A 17,819-nucleotide genomic window follows, 5' to 3' on the forward strand; every position below is an offset into this window, starting at 1 on the left:
CCTCATAGAGTACTCTTATCAAGTCACAAACCAGAAGATGAGCTATACATCTTGTTAAGTCTCATTTTATGGTTTTCCAGGACCTTAAGGCCAATGAGTCACGTCTGAGGGACATCAACAGAGTGGCCTCTGAGCTGGAATCAGAAGGTCTCATGGCTGAGGAAGCATCTGTAGTTCAACATCAGGTAGGTTGCAGCTCTGTTTATGGATCTTTGTTCAGTGCCTTTTAATAAAAAAGGCTTTTTTTTTCCCATTTCCAGCAAAAAGAAACACTTGGTCGGATGCCTGGCAAGATCGTAAGCAAATTATTTTAATGCTATATTTTGGTTGATATTTAAGAACAAATCACTGCATCACAATACGGTTTACACAGCCATGTCGTATTTTTTAATAGGATGAAGCTGATTCCAAAACTGCATCTCCTTGGAAGGTAAATATATTTTAATCACCAAGTCAACAAATTACAGTTAGCAATTAGTGTAAGGATGGGGTCCATGACATGGTCATAAATTTAGATGTTGGCTTTCTGCTGATTGGAATTGCGGCAGAGAAACTTGGGTGGTGGCAGTTACTGGAAATGAGCACATCTGGTTTGTAACGGTAGAAGGGAAATGCATGAATTAAAGACATAATATTGACTTGGTTGCTCTATCTATTTGGTGGGCACTGCAAAGATTACATTGTATATAACAAAATATATTTTTTATCATGTCAGTTCTAGAGAACTGGGTTCAAATCCAGCCTCACTTCTGTGGAATTTGCATGTTCTCCCTGTGCCTGTGAGTTTTCACTTGGTAGTCTGATTTCCTCCCACATCCCAAAAACATGCATGCTAGGTTAATTGACAATTCTAAATGGCCCTTAGGTGTTAATGTGAGTCCGAATGGTTGTTTAGATTTGTGGCCATTCAAATTCGCACGTTGGTATCAATAGGAGTCTGAATGGTCGTTTGTGTTTTGCGATTGGCTGACAACCAGTTCAGAGTGTACCTTGCGGCTCGCCCAGAGTAAACTGGGTTAGATTCCAGTCCATCTACAACCGTAGTTAGAATAATCAGTATGGAAAATAGATGGCTGGATAGTCTCTTTTAAAACACAGTCTTGAGGTGTCTTTGACACTGATCTGGGACTCACCTCCTGTTATTTATTTAATCTATTTATTTATTGAGCCTGTAATTTTACATTTAAAATGTTTATATTAAATTCAGTATCCTTGTACCATTGTCCTCGTTTTCATGAAATTTGCAAAAACTAGACCTCATTTCACAATTGAAGATTGTAGAACAAAATTGACGGCAAGCCTATCTGCCAGCTATCATTTATCTATGGGCTGAAATTTCTGAGTCTGGTTTGTAAAAAAATAAGATGTTTAAATCCAGTATGGTTTGAAATTACCAATGTTGTTTTCTAATTGTCTCCTGTGCTTCTGCTGTGTCTCCTTTTGTCAAAAGAACATACGTTTGACTGTTCAGACAACAGCCAACTTTAATACAATTAAGGTAAGACATAGCATCCAATTCCAAGAATTTCTCCCATAAAAACATCATGCTGTTCCATCATGTTGTCTTGACCTTCATGTTGTTCTAACCCTCTGGTCTACCTCAACTTTACAATTCTTTCAGGTTTTGGCCACAAACAGAAGTCTGTAATTTTTAGTCGTCGTATTGATTGAATAAAATATACCCTATTTTTTATTGTTAACCCTTCAAAGGGCAGGTTGGTGAACTTTCCAAATCTTATAAGTGAATGCTGCTAACTAAAGGGACATTCCGAACAAAAACCTTCTACAGAGTGTTTAAGACCTCAGAGTGGGTAAAAGGTTCACGTTTCAAAAAGACAATGACTCAAAGCTCACAGCTAAAATTACAAAGGAGTGGCTCCAGAACAACACTGTTCTTGAATAGCAAGCCTCTGAGCCCTGACCTAAACCCAATTGAGCATCTTTGGAGAGACCTCCCAGAGCTATTTTATTCCTAAAATTTAATTTGTCTCAAAAATAATATTCCCTCCCCATTGAATTTGTTCTCCCACTTATATTCACAAAGATTGAATTCAGACAATCAAGCCACAGTTTCCACAGTTATCTTGAAAAATTAACTTAGTTTTCTGATTATTTGATTTTATAGGTAACATAGGTACTTATGACATCATTTAAAAATAACTAAGCAAAAACTAACTTTAATTTCAGAAGCTGCCAAATGGCAAAAATATTATTGATCCACAGTACAAAATATATGAACTTAAATTATACCCATTACTTGGCATTATGTCATCATGAGCCAATAACTTAAAGCTGTGCGCATGAGTTTATATACACTGGCAGAATTGATGATTTCTTGGCCATTTTTCATATAATATGAATAATAACACTCAAACATTTTTCACTCATGGTTAGTGCTTGTGACCCTGCAACAGCAGATTTTGTGTCGTTATACAGACACTTTATTCAATACACAGATTGACCCGGTTACACTTGCATTGAGCCATTTATTATCAAACAACTGTTTACTTTTAAAATTATGACAACAGAAACTACACACATAATTCATTAAAAGTTTACGTACCCTTGAGATTTTGTCCTGATAACGTGCATGCAAGTTGACACTAAATGGTTTGAATGGATACTGAAGGTAACCGTCCACTCCTCTGATCTGTCTGCTTGTAATCAATGTAAAGGTTAGGGTAAGGGTTCACTGAGTTCCCGTGCTCCTGACAGACCCTTGCACTGACATCTCTGGATTCTGAGTAAAGCAAAATAATCAAGATAAAAAAATAAAATAAAATAAAGATCATTTAACTGCATAGAACAGGACAGGGATATAAAAATATATCCAAGGAAGTGAAAATGCCTATCAGCAGTGTTAAAATTCTTAATTACCATCTTTTCACGACCATCAGGCGTACTTGAGCCTTAAATTTTCTCCAAAATGGACAGCGCGCCTTATGTGGTGCGACTTTTGTGTGCACAGAGTTCTAAAATCTCTAAATGTTGTAGGGCGACTTTAATAAGCACTCGGCCTGACTGACTGGGAGCATTCACTGCCGACACGCTGTTGCATTCTCTGCTGACACCCTGCTTATATAGAGGAAAGGCAGATGTGACTGACACCATGCGGGCGTTAAAAGGGGAAGTGTGGGCGTGGAAGAGGACGCTGGAGGCACACTGTCAAGTAGGTATATAGTGCCAGTATTTTTGCTTTGTGCAAAAAATTTTTTTGGGTAAAGGCCCCCAAAAATAGCACCAACAAAGAGACCTACTTACAAAGCACTACACTACAAGTACAAGCTATCAGTTACGCATAGTAACATGGGAATCAAGCAGCCACGAGAGAATTCAAGATCAACGAATCTATGGTTTTCAAGTGGAGGAAGCAGGAAAACGAGCTTCAATTAATCGAATAAACTTCAACTGCTGGACATCAGTGTAAACCGGGCATTCAAAGTGAAGTTGCGAGCGGCGTGGGAGTGATGGATGACAAATGGCGAATACAACTTCACTCAGATTGGGAGGCAATGCCGGGCGAGTTACACCACAATTTCTGAATGGATTGTGGATGCTTGGGCTAACGTGTCTGCTCCCCTATTGTTCGAGCTTTCACAAAAGCCGGCATCATTTCTGAGGAGCCTCTGGGCAACAAGGCTGACTCTGTCAATGAGGAGAGGGAACCTGTTTAGTGGAGAACTTCCCCAGCTGTTCATTTCAAGATGATGACTTTGATGGCTTTCTGGATGAGGACTAATCAAAAAATAACTTATGTCAATTGGTAAATACTTCAATAAAGTGCAACCAAACTCACTGTTTACATTTGTTAAATACTTCAATAGCCCTCATAGGACTTCCCGTGGGACGCGGTAAAACAGTTTCTCCAAGTTCACAAAACAAATGTACACTGGTTGGGCGAACTCCCTTGCACCCCCGAGGATCCTGCCAAGGGTAAAGAGGTGGTCCACTGTTCCATGGCCAAACTGCTCCTCGTTAATCTGAGATTTGGCTTCCCAACTCACCCTCCTTTAGAGCACCCCTGAATAAGCCTTTACAGAAAGGCTGAGGAGTGTGATCCCCCTGTAGTTGGAACACACCCTCCAGTCCCCTTTCTTAAAAAGGTGGACCACCATCCCAATCTGCCAATCCAGATGCACTGTTCCCAATGTCCTTGCGGTGTTGCAGAGGTTTGCCAACCAGGATACCCCCACAACATCCAGGGGATGGAACTCCAGGCGAATCTCATCCACCCCAATGGCCTTGCCATCAAGGAGCTTTTTTTACCACTTCAACCCCAGAGACAAGCCTCATAGAACCTAGTCTCTGCTTCCTCATGAGAAGGCATGTCGGTGGAATTGAGTCCCTTCAAATCCCTTCGAAGTATTTTCTTCTGATTCACAAAGTCCCGAGTTGAGGTTAGCCAACTCACTACCAGGTGGTGACCAGTCATTAGCTCCACCCCTATTTTCACCTGAGTGTCCAAGCCATGTGGTCGCAACTCTGATGACCCAACCACAAAGTCGATCATCGAACTATGACCTAGGTTGTTCTGGTGCCAAGTGCACATATGTTTTTTGTGGACAATCCGTGATGAGCACTTAAAGGAGGATTTTGTCCAAAATTTCTATGTACAATAAACCCTCCAATCTGAATTAATATTACATATATTTTGTACATTAATTGGAAAATAAAGAACATTTTTTAAATCCCAACTAAAAATGTGCCAGCTTTCACAGCCAGACCCGGAAGAAATATCCTTGACCCCGCTACTGGGGCTGAGCATCTGTCTGCCTTAGAATATCCCACAAAACATTGGATCAAAGGAGCGACCAGAGAAGGACCTTATTGTGCAAAAGCATTTGTCCCGATTCACTGACAAAAATCAGTAAATAATGGAACGAGCTAACACAATAATGTGGTTGTGACATCTAGGGGTTTTGCTTTTTTTTTTTCCATTCATGTACAATCTCAAATTTTGAAATAAAAAATGTAGTCCAGATAATGTCAATTATTTCTGAAGTAGTCATGTGGTTAAAGAAGTGTTTAATGTTCGCCCATAATATGAATGTCATTATGTTGCTTGTGTACTTGTTTTGCAACAAACCAGCAAAGTACGGTAGTCATGTATGTGCTACAAAACCAATATTGTTTGGACATGAATTGTATGTAAAAGTTGGTTCATTCTAAATAAACTTCAGTCATGAGTGTGTTAGTGTACAAACGGTCTTCGTCTTCATGTTAATACGTTATCAATATATGGCTTCGCGATATATGTAAACATCGTCTTAGGGAACAATTTTTGAATGGTATTCACCACACAAGATAAGATATACCCTGTATATTCTCTACATCTCAACCAACCCCTCAGAAAAGCATCAAACACATCGGAACATCCTAAAAATCAAACACTCATTAGCTTTAGCTTCATACCCGTTAGCAGCAGCCTCTTGATGGTTCGTCTTTGTCCATGTTTCCTCCTCGTTCCACTTTTCTTTTGACACCGCGCACGATTCAGTTTACTCCTCGTTGCCAATGTAATGTTCGTGTTCTAAGGAATTCAGACTGAGAGCTGTTTAGGATGTTAACTGCTTCTCCATGACCACTCACTCCCGACTGCTCTTCATACGCATCAAATACATGGAAACATCATACACATCAAACGTCGTGTCATGATTGTTACAATAAGTAAATTTTTAAACGAGCCTGTCTGGAAAATATCTGTGGTCCATATATTGCGACTGTTATTGTTCATCAGCGCCATGCCCCCTCTCTAACATGTCAAATTCCCCCTGTGTGTATTCTGGCTCAAGTGCATAGTCTTGAACATTGTACATTGTTACTTTTGTTTTGTTTGTTTGTAATTATTTTTCACAAAAATCAGCCACGAAATGCCAGATAGTGCACATTCTCTGTTCGGTGAAACGTATCCACAAGCAATGGGGGGTCAGAACAGAAAGTAATGCAGACGTAGCAAACAGTGATTCGCTGTCAGTTTTCCAGCTGGGGTCATTGAAATGTCTGAGCGATAGAATAATTTTGTAAATAGTTTCCATTTTAGAGATGTTTTTAGGTGAAATCTGTGGACAATTTTGGCATTAAAAGAAACACTGAACCCTCATCTAACTTTTAACGTGTGCTCTCATTCCTTTTTTTTTTCGACAAAGTCCTCCTTTTAAGTCCAAGATCAGAACATCCCTCATTTTCTGATCGTGTGGGGCGTTCGTCAAAATCATGCCCTTCCAGGTCTCACTGTCATTACCCATGTGAGCATTTGAGTCCCCCAGCAGAATCATGGAGTCCCCAGCGTGAGTAGTCTCCTGCACCCTCTCTAAAAACTCCAAAAAGGGTGGGTAGTCTGAACTGCTGTTTTGTGCATAGTTACAAACAGCAGTGATAACCCGTCTCCCCCACTCGAAGGCAGAGGGAGGCTACCATCTCGTCCAACAGGGTGAACCACAACATACAGGCACCAAGCCAGGGTGGGTAGTATATATACCCACACCTTTCGGCGCATTTCACCATGGGCAACTCCAGAGTGGAAGAGAGCCTGATCCCTCTCAAAGGACAAGTACCAGATCCCAATCGGTGTGTGGAGGCAAGCCTGACTATATCTAGCCAGAACATCTCGACCTCACACACCAGCTCTGGCTTCTTCTCCACCAGACGTGACATTCCACGTACCAGGAGCCAGTTTCTGTAGCCAGGAATCGGATCACGCCGATGTGTATCACTTTGCTCATTACTCAAAATGGAGGCATTTTGGTGGAGCAGATCCTCGTACATTCAGGCCGATGTGTATCATTATGTGAGTACATATTTGTAGATACAGTGCCTTGTTGAAGTATTCGGCCACATTGAACCTTTCAACATTTCCTCACATTTCAGGCTTCAAACAAAAATATATAAAATACATTTTTTTCCCAAGAATCAACAAGTGGGACACAATCGTGATGTGAAATGAAATTTTTTGGATATTTCAAACTTTTTCAACAAATAAATACCTTAAAAGTGCAATATTATTTGGCCCCCTTGCATTAATACTTTGTAGCGCCACCTTTTGCTGCAATTACAGCTGCAAGTTGCTTGGAGTATGCCTCTATCAGTTTTTGGCATCGAGAGACTGAAATTCTTGACCATTCTCCCTTGTAAAATAGCTAAAGCTCAGTGAGGTTGGATAGAGTGTGTTTGTGAACAGCAGTCTTCAGCTCTGCCCACAGATTCTTGATTGGATTCAAGTCTGAACTTTGACTTAGCCATTCTAACACCTGGATACCTTTATTTGTGAGCCATTCCATTGCAGATTTGGCTTTAGGTTTTGGATCATTGTCCTGTTGGAAGATAATCTCTGTCCCAGTCTCGGGTCTTTTGCAGACTCCAACAGGTTTTCTTCCAGAATGGTCCTGTATTTGGCTCCATTCATCTTCCCATCAATTATAACCATCTTCCCTGTCACTGCTGAAGAAAAGCAGGCCCAAACCACGAGGTTGGCACCACCGTGTTTGACAGTGGGGATGGTGTGTTCAGGGTGATGTGCTGTGTTGCTTTTATGCCAAACATATCATTTTCCATTGTGGCCAAAAAGTTTGATTTTGGTTTTAACTGACCAGAGCACCTTCTTCCACATATTTGGTGTGTCTCCAGGTGGCTTGTTGCGAACTTTAAACAAGACTTTTTATGGATATCTTTGAGAAATGGCTTTCTTCTTGCCACTCTTTCATAAAGGCCAGAATGTGCAGTGTACGACTGATTGTTGTTCTATGGACAGTCACTCCTATCTCAGCTGTAGATCTCTGCAGTTCCTCCAGAGTGATCATGGGCCTCTTGGCTACATCTCTGATCAGTCTTCTCCTTGTTCGAGGTAGAAGTTTAGAGGGACGGCCAGGTCTTGGTAGATTTGCAGTGTTGTGATACTCATTCAATTTCAATACGATTGCTTGCACAGTGCTCCTTGAGATGTTTAAAGCTTGGGAAATCTTTTTGTATCCAAATCCGGCTTTAAACTTCTCCACAACAATATCTCGAACCTGCCTGGTGTGTTCCTTGGTCTTCATGATGCTCTCTGCACTTTAAACAGAACCCTGAGAATATCACAGAGCAGATACATTTATATGGAGACTTGATAACACACAGGTGGATTCTATTTATCATCATCAGTCAATAGATCATTCAGAGAGCCTCACTGAACTTCTGGAGTGAATTTGCTGCACTGAAAGTAAAGGGGCCGAATAATATTGCACGCCCCACTTTTCAGGTTTTTGTTAAAGTATAAAATATCCAATAAATTTGTTCCACTTCACGACTGTGTCCCTCTTGTTCCTTATTCTTGACAACTGTTTTTTATTTTATTTTGTTTGAAGCCTGAAATGTGGCAAAAGGTTGAACATTTCAAGGGTGGCGAATACTTTCACAAGGCCTTGTATACTAGAGTACGTGAGTTTCATAACCAATCAGAACACAGAAAATTAATTTTCTTGGGTGTGGAAAGTTGGAAGAAGTTGATGAGAAACAGTTTGTGTATGAGTGGGTGAGTTTTCTTTTTTTTTTTAAACCATCGTTGCAGCTAAAAGTGCATATAATTCACACTAGCAATATTACTTCTTGTTTAGACACAGGAAAAAGATTAGTTTTTAGTGATTTACTGGTCATTTCTTGAAATGCCATACAAAGAATAAAATATGTACCAAAAATGTATGCTTCTAGTGCTTTTTTTTTAATTTGCCATCAGTTCAGGTCAAACTGGAAGATACCGACTCCTGTAACTGTTGCCAAGGACTGTTGGGAACCTAACGCCTAACTGTTCATTTAGTCATTTTCTTCTTTACTTAGGGTTTTTATTGTGCAACTGCCTAGGTAAATTCATCCCTCACACCGTACACATCGGTCAGTCTCCCACTTTCCTTAGTTAAATTAACATTTTCTGACTTAAGTTATTACCAACCAGGTGAGATCGTACAATGCTCAGAAAAGTAGCAGTTACCCTCAATGCTACAATTCAGTTCAAGTCTGTGCATCTCAGTTTCCATGTAAACGTTTATACTCAACTTGATATATCAAGCCTGCTTCTGAGGCACCAATTCACTGGGATTATTAAAGTTGTTTTTATGCATGCAGGAATTGAATAACCGCTGGAAGTCACTACAACAATTGGCTGAAGAGAGGAGTAACGTGTTGGGTAGTGCACATGAAGTACAGCGGTTCCACAGGTGAGAACTATTTACCCATTTTGAGAGACTGTTTTTAGTTGGATACTGCATATATCTAGATTTAGATGTTATTTTCCATAATTTCTGATTTCAAATTAAATTTGTTAAAACAAATGTCACATCATTTTTATATTTGAAATTATATTAAATTGTGCATAAGAAAAATTTGATTATACTGTGCAACCTTTTACATCCACTGTGAAGGACAATTTTTTTCAATTAACCTACAATGGATGTTTTTTTTAATGTGGGACTCAATCTGAGTGCCCGTCAAATGCACTCAGACATGGATAGAGAACGCAAATGCCACACAGGGAGGTCGGAGCCCATATTTGCGCACACATGGCCTCTGAACTGTGAGGCGGATGTGCTAACAAGTAGACTATCATGCTGTCATGTTGCCAACCCATCAAATAATATTGAAATACACTCAGCACATTTCAGTTTCACATTAGTTGTTTTGCATATGCAATATTAATAAATAAATAAATATATGTTCCTGCCTCTGGAAAAGGTGTTCACTACTGCCATTTCCAGCCTTTTTGCGAAGACTATCACCATCTTTCCCTCCAAATTCCTTTCCTGGATGCTGTACTTACCCATCACTTCCTCATCACCCATTTCCTTCGCCAACATCTCCATGTCCACAATCTACATACGGTTTCAGCGATCGCCAAAGCTCGGCTCGCAGCCCTTCGCCGGAGCTCGCTCGCTAGACTCCGCGTCATTCTGTCCGAACAACCATCTGAATATTCAACATTATTTACAGCCACAGGTTCAAATCTGTATGGAAGTATTCCTCTGTCTTCCCGATCCACCGATACTGCTATTTCTTCATCAGATGAAGATAAATCCGAGAAATCAGTGCTGGGCATAAATGTCCCATGTAATCGAGCATTTGGAACGGCACGGTAGACGTCACATCCGCCCACGTAGGTCATGTGACTCGTGAAAATGGCAGCGCCCCTGAAAATTCGAAATTGTCAATTGAAAATATCTTCTCACAACACTATTAAATGATAGAGGATTTAACATCACATTGTTCATCCAAACCACTGGATTTTCCCTTTAACCTCTGGGTCACATCCTACCTGCGGGTCATATCCGCTTATCGCATTGTACATAACATCCTTAATTTGAAGTTTCAGGGTCATTACTCAATCAGATTGTGGAACCCTTCAGAATTATGTTTATTGCTCGAAATATCGGAAAATTCATCGTTCTTGCAATGTATTCCAATGCTCGCCATTGTTGTCACCGGTTCTGACATCACGTTCCTACTGGGCTGTTTCCGCTTCCTTTCCATATTTTTTGGGGCGAATCCAGCAATGTGCAATAATTTTTTGCCAATAAACGAAAAATAAAAATGTTCATAAATTATTTCAGATTAAAATTCTGCATTAAAAAAAAGTATAATATTACCAAAAAGGTGCGTTGAGGATCTTCCGTACACTAAGTTGCATTTCACCGTTAGTCAAAATTTATGAGGACCACTGGAATTGGCTTCAGCTTTCCCGCCACCATCAGAAAATGGATGGGTGTTGGTTCTTCATATAAAAAAAAACACATTAAAATAAAAAATATATGATCCTTCACTTACCATTACTGCGAGAGGTGAATGGTGAAGAATGAAGGGACGCTGCGCTTAGCTATTGCTAAAGAAGCATTTACAGGTAGTCCTTGCGAGCGGCAAATTCCTCTTCAAAGTACTTGGCTTTCTCCCCTTTCAAAATTAGGAAAATACGCTGTGCCTTTTCCCTTATTGAACATTAGGCTGATATTGCGCCTACGTTGATTCTGATCCTCAATTCATAACGTAATTAAGCTTTCCATTTCGGCAACAATAAAAAAAGGCGCTTTTTTTTTTTCTTCGCGAAAAAGTTTCTTTGTGATCACTGTATCCCTCATAGGGGTGAAAGCTTTCATGTGCTCTAAAATATGGGCTGTCCTTAATAATAATTGCCATAGTTGATTGAATGAAGCCCAAGTCTTTTCTTTACTCGTGTTACTCCTATTCCGATTTTTTTTTTATTTTTATGTATTTTATTTATTTATTTATTTTAAATGATGCTAAGCTTCGTTTCTATGCCCATTGCTTTTCTTTCGGGTGGACCAGCATTGCTAAAAAAACACAGCTTTCTTCTTTTAGGCTATAATATTGTCCCAGCGCACAAACACAGATACGCAATATCCATAAGCTAAGCAAAAACACTGGTTCTGGGGCCAAAATGGTGGACGACACGGGCGTGTTTTTGATCATGATGTAGTATGATTCCATGGCCTTTTCAGCACTACAGACGTACTCTCCATGGTAATACCAACCAAAGGCCAGCAACAAACCTGTTCCATATCGACTCGTAAAGATTCATTTTATTTGCAGCTTAACAAATAGAATGATGAATGCCTGAGGCTTAGACATTACTTAACTTTACAGATCAATGTTGCATCATGTTTTAACTACAGGTGAGTGGCTCAGAAATGTCATGTTTTTTACAGAGATGCTGATGAAACTAAAGAATGGATTGAGGAAAAAAAACAGGCACTCAACACGGACAACTATGGTCACGATTTGGCGAGTGTTCAGGCTTTACAGCGCAAACATGAAGGTTTTGAGAGAGACCTGGCAGCCTTGGGTGACAAAGTCAGTTTGTCATGTAGATTTAAAGCATTTTCTTCACATTGTTCTCATTATCGTTCTTTAATTTCGCAGGTGAACGCTCTTGGGGAGACAGCACAACGTCTAATACAGTCCCACCCAGAAGCAGTGGATGACATTCAAGAGAAATGTACTGAGCTCAACACTGCCTGGAGTAGCCTAGTAGGACGGGCTGACCAGCGTAAAGACAAGCTTGGAAACTCACACGAAATGCAGCGTTTTCTATCTGACTTCAGGTGATGATAATCGGGGGTGGAGGGATATGGTCTAATTTATTCATCATAACTTGTTTTCCTGTTCACACATTAAAGATAAAGTATAAAGTTTCAAATCTGCACTTAAAAATGAGTTGAAAAGGCGACTTAGCGTGGCTGTGTCTTGCAATGATGGCAACAGAAAGCAGTTACGCATCCTGGTTAATTGACTCCAGTGGGTTAAAACAGAGCTGTTCTCTGCTTGAGTGACATAAATGCCAACCTATGGTAACGTGTGAAAGACGGGCAATATGTTAAGTGAATTATGAGATACTGCCTCACAGTGCCCCCCACGGCATTGTAGACGGTGCAAATCATCATAGTTCTTGTTACTGCTTGCCAGAATTCTTTGTGCCGCTCTCTTGAACAAAAGGTTGTGAAAAATAAAGCTAAACATTGCTCTTTAGTTGCATTTAATGAACCAAAGATGTACAGATGAATAACTGCACTATACTGATGAATGAAACGAAAAAATGATCTGCAGTGTATTAAATCCACAATTAGTGAACCATGCTATAGTAACCAATTAATGTATATAAGTGTTGTACCCCTTCTGCAATTTACTTTACACTTTAAGATAATCAAACAAATGTAAACATCAGACATATAAAACACAGGTGAACTTAAAATGCTGTTTAAAATTATGTTATTTATTCAGGGGGGATAAAAGCTCAATTCAGTTACCTGCCCCTGTATGAAAATGTAATTACCCCACTTTGTTGATTCAATGCCTCTGAACTGTTTTTTTTTTTTTTTAAATCCAGCTTCATCACTCCCTGAGCAAACCAAAATATCTTCAATTCCGCCACCTTCAGCACTGCTTTCTGTCTCTTCAGTGGCACGGTCTATAATCTGTGGTTGGCCTTAACAATGTTTTGCAAATTTTGCCCTTCATTCTTGCAGTGAATTTTTTTTTCACCTGACACCATCCTCCACCCTTTCAACCTTTTTTCTTCATCTTCTCTTCACTCCGAAACTCACCACCAAACTGGACTATTGACCCAAAGTATTTAAAGTCCTCCACCCTTACTATTTGTTTTCCATGTCACCTCACTCTTCCCCCTGCCCCTTCTCATTCATGGACATATATTCTTTTTAACATTGGTTAATCTTCATTCCGTTCCTTTCCAGTACATGCCTCCATCCTCCACCTGCTCTCACTGCAGATCACAATCGTCGGAAAATGTCGTGGTCCACAGGGGCTCCAATCTTGCCTCCATCTCTCAGCCTATCCATTACCACTGCAAAGAGGACAGAGCTCAGGGCTGATGTAGTTCAACCTCCACCTTAAATTAGTCTGTCACACCCACAGCACACCTCACCACTGTTCTGCTGCCCTCGTACATGTCCTTTATAGTTCTAACATTTACTTTTACCACTCCAGGCTTCCACAGGTAGTACCATAGTTCCTCTGCGTACATTGGCATTCTATAGATCTATAAAGCCATAATTAGCTCCTTCTGAACCCCTCTTTTCGTCAAGATCCTCAAGGCAAATAATGCATCTGTGGTCCTCTTTTTAGGCAAAGCAAATTTATTTGTATAGGAGATTTCATACACCAGGTAACTCAGTGTGCTTTATATGATCAGAAGCATTCAAATACATAAAACATTTTGAAAAAGTACAATTAAAACAGCTTTTAGTGCAAGAAGTATCTGTGTAAAGCGATGGATGGATATTACACATTAATGCTCCAACCTTTCTTGCACCACGAGCCAGTTTAGAGTAGACATTTTCCTCATGGATTGAGTGTGGGGGAGGCGGGATGTATACACGTGTGTGTGTGTGTGTGTGTGTGTGTGTGTGTGTGTGTGTGTGTGTGTGTGTGGATAAACGCGTATATGCAGACCTGCCTTGCTTGTGCGCTTTTGCTTCTTCCGTCACCGTTCGTGGTCTGTGCACTGTGGGCGCAATGCAGGAGTCACCATCGAAGTTGTTGTAGGCACCCAGACTGCAATTCTGTAGCTCCTCAATGAGATTAGACTTTTAACTCACAGTATTTTATTCTGTGTCGAGCAGGAACCTATGACTGTATCTGTATCAGAGCAGATTTGGTACATGAGAGTTAACTGTTGCAATATTGTTTTTTCGTTTGCGGACGTTTCACTCAAAAGAACATGTAGTTAACAACATGTTATTAACTGATTTAGCTTATGAAATGATTTTGTTTTATGAGCTCTGCCGCTGTCAGACTCGGCTGGGACCGGAAATGGAAGCATTCTGTGCAATCTCGATGTGTCAAATGGGACACGCATTTGTAACGGCGGAGAAAATCCGCTAAATTTTCAAAATAAAAGACACTGACACGTGAGTTACCATACAACAAAAATATATAAATTCGTCATTCTTTCTCTGTGGGCCCGTACCAGTCCACAGACAGGTGGTTGGGGACCACTATTAAACAATACTGTAGCAGTCTGACCACGCTGCACCATCTGCAAATTTGTTGTTGATTGTTGTTTAATGCTCATTTGAATATTGCACATTAACGATGCAATATAACGCTTCGGTTGAACTCTTTTAAATTATATACTAGCCTCTCATACCTCTCGTATGAATCTGCACTACTTGCAAAATCAGCTGAGGAAAAGCTGAAACATTTGCACAATTTTTGTCTGTTTACTTTCGATATTAATGGAGGAAGTTAAAAAAGAAATGCTGTTGTTTTAAGAAGCAATGACTGTCAGAGTATGTGAATAATCGACGAAAAAGTGGTTAAACTGGATGAAATTTTCTCTTCCGAGTGGGAAAGGTCTGGTCTGAAGCCAAAGTAGAAAGTGCAGGATGATATGGTGTGTAATTTTAAAATTCCACCCTGACACAGACTGATTCAGGATGAAAGAACAGACAATACAGTGCACAAAAAGCTAATCCTAACCCTTACCCTATTTTAAATATAGAGGCAACATAACATTAACCTTTAAACGGTTTGGGAGCATCATCACCCCCCCCCCCACCCCGTTGTCGTTAGCTCGCGAGAGGCTGGCTGCTTGAAAAGTAGCTCTTGGGGTAAAAAAGTCTGGGCACCCCTGCAGTAGACCAATGTAACACTTGCTGGTGGATCTTCTTGCACTGGCTCGCTTCCACTCGTCATACTGACTGAGCAGTCTCCACAACCTATTCTACACTGCTCCGCTGCTTTCTGCTATCTGCTTTCAGTGGTTAGCTTCTATATTTAGGTGCATTAGTACCACTTTCTGCTTTGGAGTCTACACGGCTCCATGTTGTTACTAACTGAGGGGACAAAATAGATTTGCGCCAATGGTCTGAGTTTTTTTTTTTTTTGTTTGTTTTTTGCAGAGACCTTATCTCCTGGGTGAATGGGATCCGAGGATTGGTGTCCTCAGAGGAGTTAGCCAAAGATGTGACTGGAGCTGAAGCTCTTCTAGAAAGACATCAGGTCAATAAATCTAATTAGTTTCTTTTAAATATTAATTATTGAAGTTATCAATATAAAATGTTCTTAATTTTTGTCTTCTGTTTATGTTCATCTCTCCAGGAACATCGCACTGAGATAGATGCTCGCCTTGGTACATTCCAGGGATTTGAGCAGTTTGGACAGCAGCTGTTGGTGCAAGGCCATTATGCAAGTCCTGAGATCAAGCAAAGACTGGAGGCTTTAGACTTGGAGCGTGCTGACCTGGAAAAGGCTTGGGTGCAGCGGCGCATGATGTTGGACCAATGCCTTGAGTTCCAGGTAAATGCTTAGAAAAAATTATTGGTTTTAAAAGTGTATTACACCATCACTAAACTCCATTGGTCTCCCATCATTGATCAACTATTTTCTGCATTCATTTCACAGCTGTTCAGCAGGGACTGTGAACAGGCTGAGAATTGGATGGCAGCTCGTGAAGCCTTCCTTGCAAGTGATGACAAGGGAGATTCTCTTGATAGTGTTGAAGCATTAATAAAAAAGCATGAAGACTTTGATAAAGCAATTAATGTGCAGGTGAATTTTTGACACTTGTTTGCAATCTATGCAATGTGAATTACTACTTTTTGGTCACTAAATTATTAATTGTCTGGATACATAGGAAGAGAAAATTGCTGCTCTGCAATCCTTTGCCAATCAGCTAATTGGAGCTGACCATTATGCCAAACCTGAGATCTTCAGTCGACGCAATGAAGTTCTTGACAGGTTGTTTTTTTTGTTGTTGAAGATCCTTAGATATTTTACAGGAAGAAATGTGAATAGGTGAATTTATGAAAAGTCAACTATGAAAAGCTGGGGGTTCACTGTATTATGAAAAAGCTAAATGCATCTATCCATCCATCCATTTTCCTGACCACTTACCTTCACTAGGGTCGCACGTGTGCTGGAGTCTATCCCAGCTAACTATTTTCAGGCGAGACATGAGCACACACTTAACTAGTTGCCAGCCAATCGTACGGCACATATAAACAAACAACCATTCGCTCTCACATTCACAACTGGGCAGGTTAGTCTTCCACCTACTGTAGGCTTCAACCTAGCGTCAACCTACCACAGATGCTTTTGGGATGTGGGAGACCAGTGTACCCCGAGAAACCCCCATACGGTCCTTGTGGGTCTTGAAGTCTGGGCTCTTCACTTTCATCCCTGAAGAGGAATGTGCGCGAAGGCATCCTTTGCAGTGCTAGTGCTGGCTTATGTTTCGTCTCCACTTTCTTCAGCCTCTTCATCATTGTTACCGGGCAGGTTTTGATCATAAAGGTCTTTAGCTTTTTTCCTGGTCATGTTGGTGTCCACACTCACTGCTTTCTTTCTGCAATCTTCAATCCACAAAGCTAATGCATCTTCCATATGTACAATGCTTATTTCACCACACACCTCACTTCCCTGTTGACTGATGCCCCCTGCCCTCCCAAAAAAAGACGTTGCTCCTAGCCAAATGGAGGGATATGATGCTACGTGGTAGCCTATTGGGGGTGCTGCTCTATTGCGCCAGACATACCAAGAGACAGGATGCATGTCATGGCTGTAGAGTGACGTCCCTCCTAGCCAATGTGATGCAAGTAAGATGCTCCAGGTGTAGCCAATGGGAAAGGAGCTCGATCACGCTGCTTTCAAACCAATGACTGAGAATAAAAACTGGACTGCGCACTCTGCATCCATTATAGATGCCGCCATGGTCAATAGGCTCTGACGTCTGGTCAGGGCAAAAGCATGGTAAACATACATACTGTTATGGAAAACAATGTGATATATCGAAATACATAAGATGTTTTGGTTCCCGAGAGACATGATTATAATCTAAACATTTGCTCCATGCCGAGGAAGGTTTAGAAGATACATTGACACATACATACAGTGAAGACAAAAGGTATTTGAACACCCTGCGATATTGCAAGTTCTCCCACTTACAAATCATGGAGGGTCTGAAATTTTCATCGTAGGTGGATGTCCACTGTGAGAGAGATAATCTAAAAAGAAAAATCCAGAAATCACAATCTATGATTTTTTTTTTTTTTTTTTTAAAAACGATTTATCTGTGTGATACAGCTGCACATGCGTATTTGAACACCTGTCTATCAGCTAGAATTCTCACCCTCAAAGACAGTCCTCCTTTAAAAGTCCACCTCCACTCCATGTATTATCCTGAATCAGATGCACCTGTGTGAGGTCGTGAGCTGCATAAAGACACCTGTCCACCCTATACAATCAGTAAGACTCAAACTTGTAACATGGCCAAGACCAATGAACTGTCCAAAGATACCAGAGACAAAATTGTACAACTCCACGGC

The 17,819-nt window shown here is 40.5% G+C and overlaps 1 protein-coding gene across 4 annotated transcripts in view; it reads left to right on the forward strand.

The window, feature by feature from the left end:
* The window catches only part of sptan1 (spectrin alpha, non-erythrocytic 1), a 158,017-nt gene that overhangs the window by 77,555 nt on the left and 62,643 nt on the right, over window positions 1-17,819 (forward strand). For all 4 annotated transcript variants that reach the window (XM_061801913.1, XM_061801914.1, XM_061801915.1 and 1 more), the window contains 11 exons: window positions 81-185; window positions 261-296; window positions 395-430; window positions 1,451-1,498; window positions 9,094-9,185; window positions 11,682-11,826; window positions 11,896-12,077; window positions 15,396-15,495; window positions 15,595-15,792; window positions 15,898-16,044; window positions 16,130-16,233. In XM_061801913.1, the coding sequence (XP_061657897.1) occupies window positions 81-185; window positions 261-296; window positions 395-430; window positions 1,451-1,498; window positions 9,094-9,185; window positions 11,682-11,826; window positions 11,896-12,077; window positions 15,396-15,495; window positions 15,595-15,792; window positions 15,898-16,044; window positions 16,130-16,233 (1,193 nt within the window). The remainder of the gene's footprint in view (window positions 1-80; window positions 186-260; window positions 297-394; window positions 431-1,450; window positions 1,499-9,093; window positions 9,186-11,681; window positions 11,827-11,895; window positions 12,078-15,395; window positions 15,496-15,594; window positions 15,793-15,897; window positions 16,045-16,129; window positions 16,234-17,819) is intronic.

This window comes from Syngnathoides biaculeatus, chromosome 17 (assembly GCF_019802595.1).
Source record: "Syngnathoides biaculeatus isolate LvHL_M chromosome 17, ASM1980259v1, whole genome shotgun sequence".
In the NCBI taxonomy this organism is placed as follows: Eukaryota; Metazoa; Chordata; class Actinopteri; order Syngnathiformes; family Syngnathidae; genus Syngnathoides; species Syngnathoides biaculeatus.